Here is a 12,154-nt window from a genome sequence, read left to right on the forward strand (position 1 = left end):
TATAAAATAAAACTGAAGACTTTTTGCACATGGATTTGGTGATATTTAGTTGTTTGGGTTTAAAAAAAAATCTTGTTGCTGCTTCCGTCCTTCTTGGTTATTTTCTAGATAGTTCAGATTACCTTTGGATATCTCAGTCACGTCTGTAGGTTTGGGAGTAAAGGTAGAAATTAGAGGGACAGAGAGCCCACTATAGTAGTAATGGTAGTGTATTCACTATGTATTTTATTTTCTGTATTTTGATGTTTTGACATCTGGGGCCTTGCTGACCCAGAAGGGACTGCTCCTCCCAGGGTTAGCCGGTTTTTACAGAGAGTAAACAGCTGACTCTCTCATGAGCCTACTTTTCAAATACAAACCAACCAACCCGGAGCCTACGCTCCTTTGTGGAGCTCTCACACTCAGGGTCATTTATACACATGCCCTAAACACCCCAAGGCCAGGTACCAGAAAACTAGGGAGAGCTCCTCTGCCACACAGGCCACTGCAGTTGTTCAAACTAGCCAATCCTAACCCTATATATCTGGTCTTGCCTGTTCCTTCCCATGCAACCATCGTGAAGGTTCTTGTCCATACTTCCTCCCTTTTCCTCTGCCTTATGCCCAATGCTAGTACTTCCCTGTATGGTCCCCATGGCATGGTGTGTCCCCTTCTCTTGGGAACTGTGCGTAACGAACTATCTTTTCAATGTCAGCAGTCTCCTGATCTTCTGGCCTTACTATACCTCAATTATTCTATTAATACCCAATATCTAAAACAGGAAAACTACCAATCCTTTCTGATTCCCTATCTTCTATCTGCACCCAAATAGGCTTCTAGCAAACAAATTTTCCATGAAAAAGTTATTATTCATTCTTCTACATTCTTCATTATTACTCATTCTTATATATTACTTATTATATATAGTTTTCCTCTTAAACACACAAGGCAAGAGCAATGTGATGGAGTATAAGGAGCACAGAAAAAGTTCTGGTCTGGCTTCAAATCTTGACCCCTATCCCCCATACTGTGAAGAGCTCAATCTAGCCTATTGGAAGATGAGAGGCCATGTGAAGAATCAAGGCACCCTAGCCAATAGCCAGCACTAAACGCCAAAACAAGGCCATTCTGGACTACCTACTTCTGTTCCACCATCAGATGGATGAAGCTGCATGTGACCCAGGTGTTAGCAGAAAAAACACTCTGAAACCCACAGAATATTACTAAACTATTGTGTTAACCCACTAGGTTTTGCAGTGGTTTATTACGTAATTGACAACTGACATATCTTCTTAGCTCCTCAAGGGAGAAAAGCCATTCTGTACACACAACAACGATAGACTAGTCCTTGGACTTCAGGTCTGAACTTTGTTTAAGCCATGTGACAGAGCAATGATGACCAAGATAAACTGCCTTTTCTCTTTATACCAAGGTCAGCTACATGCAAAGTAACTTGGACCAAAGGTCAATATTCAGTTTTGACAAGTCCATTCTCATTCTGTGGCACAAACCTATTTCTGCCTTCTACGTATCTTGTCAGGCTTTGGGGGAGTAGAGAGGGTACAAATAAGATAGTAAATGTTGGTAACTGTATGTGCCCTTATCCTTATCTCCTGTATCAAAGCTAAGCCCCAAACTGTTCATTTAGATTTCTTCCTTTCCTCTTTCCATTGTTCTGTCAGAGATGCTATGCTGTTAGAAAAATAAGGACGTATTTATTCAATAGCCTCCAGAATAATGTGGAAAAAATATTGTAAAGGTTCACTGACAAATGCAACAAGTTTTTGTTGAATGCCAATAGGGCTAGGCGGTTAGATCTACTTTTACTTCATTTGCTATACCTGGTATCAGTAGCAAAGCTTATGAGAGATTATCAGCTATTTTAATGGCTTCCTTGACACATTTAATCTCTGGTGATATTCCCTAGGGACTAGGGTTTCATGTCCATGTGTCTTCCATTCCAAGTTGCAACAGGGCATCTATTTGATCTGAGAAACCGACAGCTGTTCAGATCCAGGCATCATAAGATCAAAGTAGAAAGGAAGCAAAATAAGGTTCATAAGGAAAATAATCTTATAGGAACTAACATTTTAGCCTGTGGGTAAAATGCACATACATTCAGGAATAAGAAACTCGTATTCAAATCAGCATTGCAAATACAGAATTAAATTGGAATTCAATTCAGAAATCTATAAACTAGTAATAAGGGTCATCCCATTTGCCTGTGATTGGTTAATAAATTTAATGATTACAGTAAATACAAAGTTCTTTTGTAAATGACTCTGTTAATGATTGTCTTGCATTTGAAAACACACTTCAGCCCCCTCCCCCTGAAAAAAGAACATGAACAGTATGGAAAACGTTTAGGAACAAGACCTAATGTTTGTATAACTTCTTTAGACACAGCAATACTTTCTTTATAATATAGGCTGATATGGTCCCAAGTGCATCGGGTAAGCAGACCAAGTGCTTTGTAGTATGTGTGTGTATATATAAACGTCAACATCAGGCAAGAGTCTATGGCAGTTAAGAACCTGGTTCCGATCAGAACAGAATTCCTTCAAATACTGTCCTCCTTCTGATCACAGTTGTCCTTTTGGATGTGAATGCTGGTCTCAAGATCTGCAGACAAAAGAGGAACAGCAAAAGGGGCCTATTCCAGGACAGTAACCAAGTCTAAACCCATTATAGGTAAGAGGTTGAGAGCTTCGTAACTTAATCACCTACTTCTAGATGATGTTAGCAAAATACTTTAACATCAAGATCCCCAACAAATACTCCCCCACGATCAGATAATGAGCCATTTCAGCTTAGAGTGACTGTATCTTATTTATCTTTGTATCCACCACCTAGTGCATACTAGACGCTCACCTGTTGAAAGAAACAACTCTCATCCGTCCAAAGATAAATTCTGACTAAAATTGACTAGAGTAAAATCTTTATTGGCTCCACGTGAGATTACATGAATACCACTCCCCCTCCATACTTGACAGCCTAATGGTTATGTTCCGTTTCTTTACATATTCCGTTTAAATTGCTATTTACACAATAAAAACAATGTCCAACATCAAAACACACACACACACTTCTCTAGTTTAAAACTACTGGAATTTGTTTCAGAAGAGTTTGTGTGATTGAATTTGATATTAGAGCTTTCACAGATGATTCTGTGGGATCTCCCAGTTTTGCCCAATGGCCTGCAATACCCTTCAGCTGTCAGCTCTTCCCGTCTCTGTTCAAGGCCCAAAGACAGAAGATACAAGTGGACGGAGATAGAAAGGACATTGTCTATGTTCATGTAGTGGATACATTCAAGTCACAAATATGAGATGGAAAGGGCACTTCTACAATAGACTAAGTCTTTGATCTGACTTAGATCTCAGATCTCAGTCAGTTTCTCTCTCTGAGCTTGGATTTTCTCATCTCTAAGACAGATTAATCCTAGAATCTTTCTGGTTCCCTTTTAGCTCTAATGTTCTATGATTGGGCTCTAATTTATTTACTAGCTGCACACACTGAATCACTAATAACATTTTGCTGGCCAATCCTTAGCAAATCAGAAGCCACAGAATGCTCCACTTCTCATTCCACATCCATACTTGGGCAGAAGCTCACAGTTCGGCCCTAAAAGGCCCAAGTGAGGGGCGCCTGGGTGGCTCAGTCGGTTAAACGTCCGACTTCAGCTCAGGTCATGATCTCACAGTCCGTGAGTTTGAGCCCCGCGTCGGGCTCTGTGCTGACAGCTCGGGGCCTGGAGCCTGCTTCAGATTCTGTGTCTCCCTCTCTCTCTGCCCCTCACCTGCTCATGCTCTGTCTCTGTCTCAAAAATAAATAAAAACATTAAAACAAAAAAAAAAGGCCCAAGTGAAATTCTCATTTTAGACTGGAGCAATGCCTGCATGTGATTTGACTATTCAAGTTATTTAAGAATTTAAACGCCACAGAGCATTGTTTACTGACGCTGCATACTGGAATGACCTGATGAACTTTATTTTACTGCTGCCTGAGTCCCACCCCCAGAGATTCTATTGAGTTGGTCTAGGTGCATCCGGGAACCAGAATTTTAAAAACTCTCCAGATGATTCTAGCCTAAGAAAAAGAGGACAACTATTGGCATAGGGCAGCGATTCTCAAAGTTCACTGTCAACCAGTCACCTGGAGGGATTGTTACCACACAGATTACTTAGTGCTGTACTGTTTCTGATTCAGCAGGTCTGGGATGAAGCCCAAGAATTTACTTTTCTAACAAGGTCCCCAGTGATGCTGATGTTTTGACACTTTGATAACCACTGCGAATAAGAAATATCACTGACAGTGGCATCCAATGTCCTGAGTTAAATCCTGATTCTACCACTACCACCTATGTAATCTTAGAAAAGTAATTTATTATCTTCCCTTTGGTGTCTTTTTAAACAATACTTAGATCTCAGAGTTGTGAGTCATAAACATACAGTGTACCAATCAGGATTTAGTACACTATCTAGCACAAAATATGGTAACAAGTATTAATTTCCTTTTCTATTGTACATGGCTAGATGGTGTGAATAATGAAGTTAAATCAATAGCACAGATTAAAACTTGGCAGGAAAAGAAAACAGAGACAATGGGAGCAAATGATGTCTTATTAAAATTATTCATATAAGATGATAAATACAGAAGTGTTTTAAGTATATTGTCTTAAAATACTTTCATTCAATTTTTAAAACTTGTACATAGTAATTTAGGTAGCAGGAATATTAGACACAATCTATAAAGTGAAAGATCTACATAGATCATGAATTTTTTAAATGACCTACAATGGACTTCAATACTTCATCCAGAATAATAGTTTTCTAGAGAATCAGAAAAGTTGAATGGCATACTTGCCTAAAACTTGAATCATGGATCTTTTAATGCTGTTTAATTCCAGAAAAAAACTAAATTATTAAAGTGCATAAGAATCCCTATTATTAGACAAAGCAAAACTTCTACCAACAAGGGGATAAGTGTCCTATTTATTTTGAATGTCTCAAGGTCCTCTCAAGAGTTGATGTCCAAACCCTGAGATGAGTCCCGGGAGGTAAGCAGGCCCTTTGCGGAAGCTTCTGCACCAGCCTCCAAACACAGGGCGGGCACCCAGCGTGGTGCCTCCACAGCGGGACTAGTTGAGGTGAGAACTGGAATACTGTCCGTGCTCTCTGTGGGCCCTACAGGTACAGTCGTCTAAGTGAGTCTCAAAGGTACTGAACAGTTCAGGTCTAAGAGCCTAAGTCCTACTGCGATTGTTTAAAGCAAGTTTCTCCTTAGAGCAATGGTTGGCCCGGAGGAAAGGTCTTACTAAGGTTTTTATTTTTAAAAGACTTCCCTTTACACTCTGGCCTCATGTCATTATGTGACAGCTTTCTTTTTTGGAATTCCTGAAAAAAAAAAAAATGTGATGGCTGCCTGCACATCTCTGTTGCTACATCATGTTCTGAGTTTCTTTTTCCATTTATTGTTTTCAACTGTTACTTAACCTGATGATATACTTTTAACTTCTCATCTATTTATGAATTGCCTTAATTAGACTGTGAGCTCCTCAAGGGTCCTCAATTTGTCCCCTTTCTCCAGGGAACTTTCCCAAGTGTTTTGAGTCTCAGGAACTGTTCCCTTTTGCTGTCTGCAGTATAAATTTGACATTCTTTGTACAAGTGTCTTAACAAAGCTGGTGTTGGGGCGCCTGGGTGGCTCAGTCGGTTAAGCGGCCAACTTCGGCTCAGGTCACGATCTCGCGGTATGTGAGCTCGAGCCCCGCGTCGGGCTCTGTGCTGACTGCTCAGAGCCTGGAGCCTGTTTCAGATTCTGTGTCTCCCTCTCTCTCTGACCCTCCCCCGTTCATGCTGTCTCTCTCTGTCTCAAAAACAAATAAACGTTAAAAAAAAAATTAAAAAAACAAAACAAAAACAAAAACAAAGCTGGTGTCCAACCAACAAGTGTAAAATACTGACTAGATTATCCACGCTAAAAGTCGGACACGGCTGGTTGCCTCAGGGCAGGTGTTCACACTATTGCTGTGGGATCATGTAAGGCCTGTAGCTGATAGCCAGTATATCTGGAGGGCGGAAATGATTTAAGCTAGAGAATCTGTCTTGGTTCAGCTCTCCTTAGGGCCTTAAAACCAACATTCAGTAGCACATGAATGGACTGGTTCCTATCTCATTAATGTCTTTGGTATTCCTGAGCATCCATTCAACCATCTCCTTCCCTCAAGGTCTCCCCATGAAACATCCACCAAACTTCCCTATCCACTAAGATAAAACTCTTTTCTTCCCCTTCCCTGCAAAATGGTTTGTTCATTCAAAGCCACAGCCGGTGTTTAGATCCTCTCAAAACTACCTGTGATCCGAACCCTCTCAACTGAGTTGTAAGCAGAGCTGCTCCATGCCTGTCCTGACAGAGAGCGGCTCCATCACTCAGAATTTGCCTATTTCTAGAGACCAAAAGTCTGTTAGATGGCCTGAGAGGGTTCAGGTGCCACCTTGGAGGCACCGTCCTTTTGCCTTTTAGAGTTTTCTCACTGGTTTGGTTTGGCCCCATGACCATAGCCCTGACCACAATCATGCCAGCTGATCCTTTAACAGGACTGTGAGGTACCAAAAAGGTCCCTAGGGCAGCCCAGAGACCAGTCAGATTTATCTTTGCATTTCAAAGGTTGGGGAACACACTGACTTACGTGAAGCTGGATTATGGCATTTTACCTCCACTCCACCACAGCTATTGTAAGAAGAAATATTGTTCTAAGATTTTTGATTAGTTGGTTTGGTCTTCTCTTTTTCTTTTTGGGCATCTTTGTAAGGCTCACTCCCTCAACTTCTGCTACGTATTGCATTCTTCCATTCAGAACATCCCTTATAACAGAAACCTGAAACCACAGAGCCGCTTTCCACTTCTTTAATTCTCCACGAGGCATCACTATTATACTGTCATATATGGATGTGTGTGTGTGTGTGTGTGTGTGTGTGTGTGCATTTGCTTTTTTGAAAAAGCAAAAATGCTCTCCTCACCATCCTGTGTTTGATATAGGCACCCAAGTATGTAGTTAGAAATTAAATAAAGGCCACAAAAACTTCCCAAGGAAGATCATTAAGGAGAAAAATCCTCTCTTCTCTTGCAGCACACAGCTGGCCTTTGAGGCATGCCAGCTAAGGAACAGGTATCACCCGTGCTGATGGGAAGACTGGACCTTTCCCTCTTTGGGTTGTAGCTGAACTTCTATTGGTGGTCCTAGCAAAACAGATTAACTCCCCATTTGTTCCAAGCCAAGTCTTGTCTTCAAACAATGCCTTCACTCTCCCATTAGAATATAAGGACTTGGAGATTTGGGTGGCGAGGTCCTGGCTAGGTAGCAGTCTCTTAAAATGATGTGATGGCTACGCAGAGAGGGAAGGATATGGGAGAATGGCAGGGGAGGAGGGTGAGAGGGAGAGAGAAATGTATCTTCTATTGGGAGCACTGGAAGACAGCAAGGTTTTCAAAGTCGTTGCCGGTATCTCATGAAGGCCCATGCTGCTACCATGGTGAGGGCAAACACCGGCACCAGCACCAGAGCTATGGGGATACCACTCGGCTCCCCTTCACTTCGATGTCCTATAGGCCCATTCTGCACCTGTAACTGGAAGGAAAAGAAAAACATTACTCTAGTGACCAATGTGTGTTTACCCCAACTGAAATGTCCAGGCTGACACATGACCCGGGTCCAGACCACCCAAAGCTGTAACCTCCAAGAACTATCCAGCGGGAGCCCTCTCTGTTTGTTCCAGATTGATACATCAGCGTCATCAATTCTCTGGAAATAAGTCTGATGGGGAGGTGTTTAACCTTGCCGTGCTACTGACCTAAAAGGATCCGAAGGTAAGCAGGTAACCTCTTTCTGTTTCTGTACTGCCTCCACCAAGCTCTATGTCTACCATATTAGGACAATGAAGACATGAGCTGAAGCCTATTGATCCTGTGGGGAAGCTAGAAATTATTGGGCGGGGGCAGGGAGTGTCGACCTTCCTAGAAATGTTTACTTAGAAAGATTTCCAGTCATCAGAAAACAGTAAGAGCAGATCTGAGCAATGTTAACACAGGTATGGTGCCATTTTGGGAAATACTTTGCAATTCCCAAAAGGCACCCACTCCCTCCTAATTCGGGGTCATGTCCTTCATCTCTACTTTCTAGCACTGGGTACAGTAAAGATGAAATTTATATGAAACAGAAGTAAAAGACTCGGAGGGAAATAAGGAAAAAGAAAAAATCATATCCAAGTGGTAATAACCTTCCACTGCCTAGGCATTCCCTTTTGAGGCTGGTGGCCTTTCTTAATATTAACTTTTAATAGCTAACTTGCAATTATGAGTCATAGTACCATCTTGTTTCAGTTCAATGGTATCGACCTCCTCATTGCAACCAGTGAAAAGTCTGACCATTCCATCTGAAAGGCAACACCGCACAAACTACCTTTTCTATCCTCTCTCCCGCCTACCTCTACATCTTTCACTCATTTCTTGTTGAGATTTCCTGAGAAGGCATGCCAATAGTAAGATATGGTTTTTAGGACTAGGCCAATTCTCTGACCAGAAATTTTATCAGGAGTTATTTATGGATGTTTCCTAAAATGTGAACTTTGAAAATCATTTCCCACATGCCTTCAAAAAGCACTAATCATACCTGAAGTGTATACCCGTGTTCGTTACTTGCCTTTATCTATTGCGCAAAGCCTTCCATGCTTTAGAAACAGAAGAGCCAAGGCAGAAACAGCTGATTACCAATACTGTCGCTTACGGATCTGTTTTCGAATCCATCACATGCAGATTCTGCTTGCAACCATGGCTGTTTTCTCAAGTGTCTTTCATGCCTAGCCCCTTCCAATTTTGAACTATCTCCTGTTAGGCCCTTCTTCAGGCTCTGAAGCCTCACTCAAGAGCTGAGTGAGGCAGGACAGCATTAATTTAAGAGGGAGCAACTTTAAAGGCACACTGAACCTATGCTGTAAACGCACTCTGAAGTCCTTGGTGCTATGGAAAGAATTAGGTCTACCTGGCTTCTCCACCCATCATCCAAATTATAAAACACTAGGAACTAAGAAGTGGATGCAGGGATAGGTGCTGCTTTGATGAAACTCTGAAATCCATTTCCTTTTTCCTGGAGTTCCCCTTTGAGCATTATAGCTTTGGTCAACAGTGTCATCAAGATGGTAAGAAATGGGGTTCATGGTGGTGATAGGGAAAAGCACATAGTGGGTATCAGAAAATCCACCATCTTTCGTTTACACTTTGAGTTTCCTTAGTAAGTATGTTCAAGGGCAGACACAGGCTTCCCTCCCTACTAAAAATAAAACTGATGCTGGTTGTATTTTTCCCCATTTATTTAAATTTTGTTGTCACGCTTTATATTTAAGGCACGTCACCTTGAAGCCAGGACCTAGGCTGCAAGCGTACTGTTTGAATTTCCTTTCATGATAAGCAGAAGTCCCTGAAGACCCCTGCCTGTGCCAGACAAGCTCTTTAAAAAAGTGAGAATGGGAGGGGGAAAAAAAGCCAAACGCACCACCGAAAAGGCTTTATTCCCACAAAACCTGGTGCCAGCTTGCTGGCTGCAAATAACACCTACCCTGTGCTGTACTCTTAGGGACACGGCATAGCCTGCGTTACGAAAGAGGTCTACAGCATCCTGGTGCAGCAAGTTCTTTAGGTCTTGGCCATTTACCTGTCAAAAACAGCAAGAAAAGTAGTAAGAGAGGGAGAATGTGAATTCTCTTAAGTCAAAGATTTACATTCATATGACTGGACATTTAAAAAACTACAGAGCGAATTCCAAGGGCTAGGAGAATGGGAATGTTACGTAGAACTCAGAGTAACTTCTGTCATTTTTAAAGCTGTGTTTTCCTAGAACTGAGGTTCCATGGGCCATTTGAAGAGCACCAAGGTTAAGAAAAAAAAGTCTCTCCTTCACCTTAGCTCTTAACTGCCTGTCTCATTTTGACAGCTGGGTTTCTGTTACAGTATTTGTGTGTCTTCCATGAGCATCAGCCTGCTTCCCTACAGCCGACATGGTCTTCCGAGTTATCCTCTATCCTTTATATTCCTAATCCTTGGCATTGCCAGCGTCAACTCCAGAAATATAACTTGATGAAACTCTACAAATGTAACTCTACGAAACAAACCTACTAGCCCATTTTATTGGTCTTGTTCAATTGTGAACAATTTCCCTTGATTCCATGAATACTCCCATCCTTCTCCAATTTAATAATTTTACACTCTTTCTTTGATGATATAAAGTCCTAAAAAATGTTTCAGTGTAGGTCAGTCCTACCATTTAGAGGTGAGAGGTGACCGGTGGTAGTAATACCTTTTAGCGTCAGGAGTGACAGTGTCCACAAGTGACATCTATCCTATGCTGTACTCAGTGACACAGCATAGCCCACTCTATGCAAGATTTACACATCTTTGGTACATGTTGGTGTCCGCAACAGCAACAGCACCAAGAACACTTAATGTATTTACTTGGTAGGTTCTGTGCTGTATGCTTCACATATACTACGTAATGTACTTTTCACAATAATCCTATGAGGTAGATACCATTTTTATCTTGTCTTCACAATGAAGAAACTCTACCCTAAGTCATAGTAGGTATAGGAGCTAGGGCTAGTGTTTTTAAATACTGGAAGGTTAAAGTGCCCTTGCAATTTACTGTTCCTTCTGTGCTATTATTCTTCCACCTTGACTATTCTTTTTTTGTTCATTTATTTTGAGAGAGACAGAGACAGAGAGATAGCACTAGTAGGGGAGGGGCAGAGAGAGAGAGAGGGAGAGAGAGAATCCCAAGCAGGCTCCGTGCTGTCAGCAAGGAGCCTGATGTGAGCCTTGATCCCATTAACCATGAGATCATGACCTGAGCTGAAATCAAGAGTTGGACACTTAACCAACTATTCTCTAACTATTGTCAGCTGAAGCTCAAGCCACTGACTTATTCAAGCCTCTCATCTCGTTACTATCTTCCTTCTCCAAGAGGGTCTCCATATAATCCCCTGCCAATGCCCTTGGTGAATTAATCTAACTAACAACACTTTGGTGTTACAGACTGTCTACCTTTCCATATTAACAGTTTCCTGCTCTATTCCACTTTAGTCACCAACTGGCATATGCCTTTGACTTCAGCAATGGGCATGCTTCAGCTCCAATATCTCAAACTCCCGGACCACAATTTATACTCCTTTCACACTTCATATTCCTCTACTCCATGTGCTCATTATCCTCATCAAAATCTTTTAACCTTTTTAGGCTTTACTTGCATCCTTACCCATCTAGGAGTTCTTGCTGTTATTTCAACAAAGCACTTGGTAAACTATTCGAATCCCTAGCCCCTATGATCTTCTGCCATCTTTTCAGACCTGTACAACACACTGCATTTACTTTCCTTGTCCTGAGTTTAATGTTCCTGGGGAAAAATACACACACACACTTTCCAGCACAGATCCATGCTGGCTGACACTTGCTATATCCTTATGACCTCTCTACTAACCTGGTGAAATCCCTAATGAATTCCCAGTGGCAGCTGTTCCAGACCATTCCTACCATCAAACCCCAACTCCAACCCCATCTCTTCTCTCTGCAGATTCCTTTGCCTTATCTTTCTTGAGAATATGGGTAACTTTCCACACTCTCTCCATTTTCTTTCCACCTAGTTCCAAGTTTCATGACAGCCTCCCACTGCTGCTTTGCCCTTCTTTCTGAATTACATGTTTCCTTTACCAAGGCTAAGCTATTCCCTAGTGCTCTTGGTCATATCCCTTCTAGCCTTCTTATAGAACTTAAGTGGTCCCTTGCTCCTCTTGATTCCTTTATTATTGCTCTTGGCTCCTTCTCAACTAAAATTATCCTCATTTACACAGAAAACAATATAAATATTTCTTGAACTATCACCCTCTTCCCATCTTTTCTCCTCTTCCTTTCATTGCAAACTTTGTTTGAAAGCACTATCCTCCACTTCTTCAGCAGCCATTCGCTCTTTATTCCCTGGTACTCTCGTAATATAAGGTGGGAGGAAAGCATATGCTGTCCTGCAGCTCAGCAGTGACTTCCCATTACCAAATCCTACAGCCCTTCCTGTCTTCAGACCTCCTCCCTTTTGCAGTTCTCTCCAATCTCAGCTTATGCATATGTAGCTCTCCTA

The 12,154-nt window shown here is 41.7% G+C and overlaps 1 protein-coding gene across 1 annotated transcript in view; it reads right to left on the reverse strand.

The window, feature by feature from the left end:
* Positions 1-2,900: 2,900 nt before the first annotated feature.
* SYNJ2BP (synaptojanin 2 binding protein) overlaps positions 2,901-12,154 on the reverse strand; it is a 37,340-nt gene continuing 28,086 nt past the window's right edge. The window contains exons 3-5 of the mRNA XM_019451386.2: positions 9,593-9,688; positions 5,903-7,609; positions 2,901-5,652 (exon numbers count right to left, since the gene is read on the reverse strand). Coding sequence (XP_019306931.1) covers positions 7,469-7,609; positions 9,593-9,688 — 237 coding nt within the window. The 3' untranslated portion in view covers positions 2,901-5,652; positions 5,903-7,468. The remainder of the gene's footprint in view (positions 5,653-5,902; positions 7,610-9,592; positions 9,689-12,154) is intronic.

Source organism: Panthera pardus, unplaced genomic scaffold, assembly GCF_024362965.1.
Source record: "Panthera pardus isolate Hobbes unplaced genomic scaffold, ASM2436296v1 HiC_scaffold_24, whole genome shotgun sequence".
In the NCBI taxonomy this organism is placed as follows: Eukaryota; Metazoa; Chordata; class Mammalia; order Carnivora; family Felidae; genus Panthera; species Panthera pardus.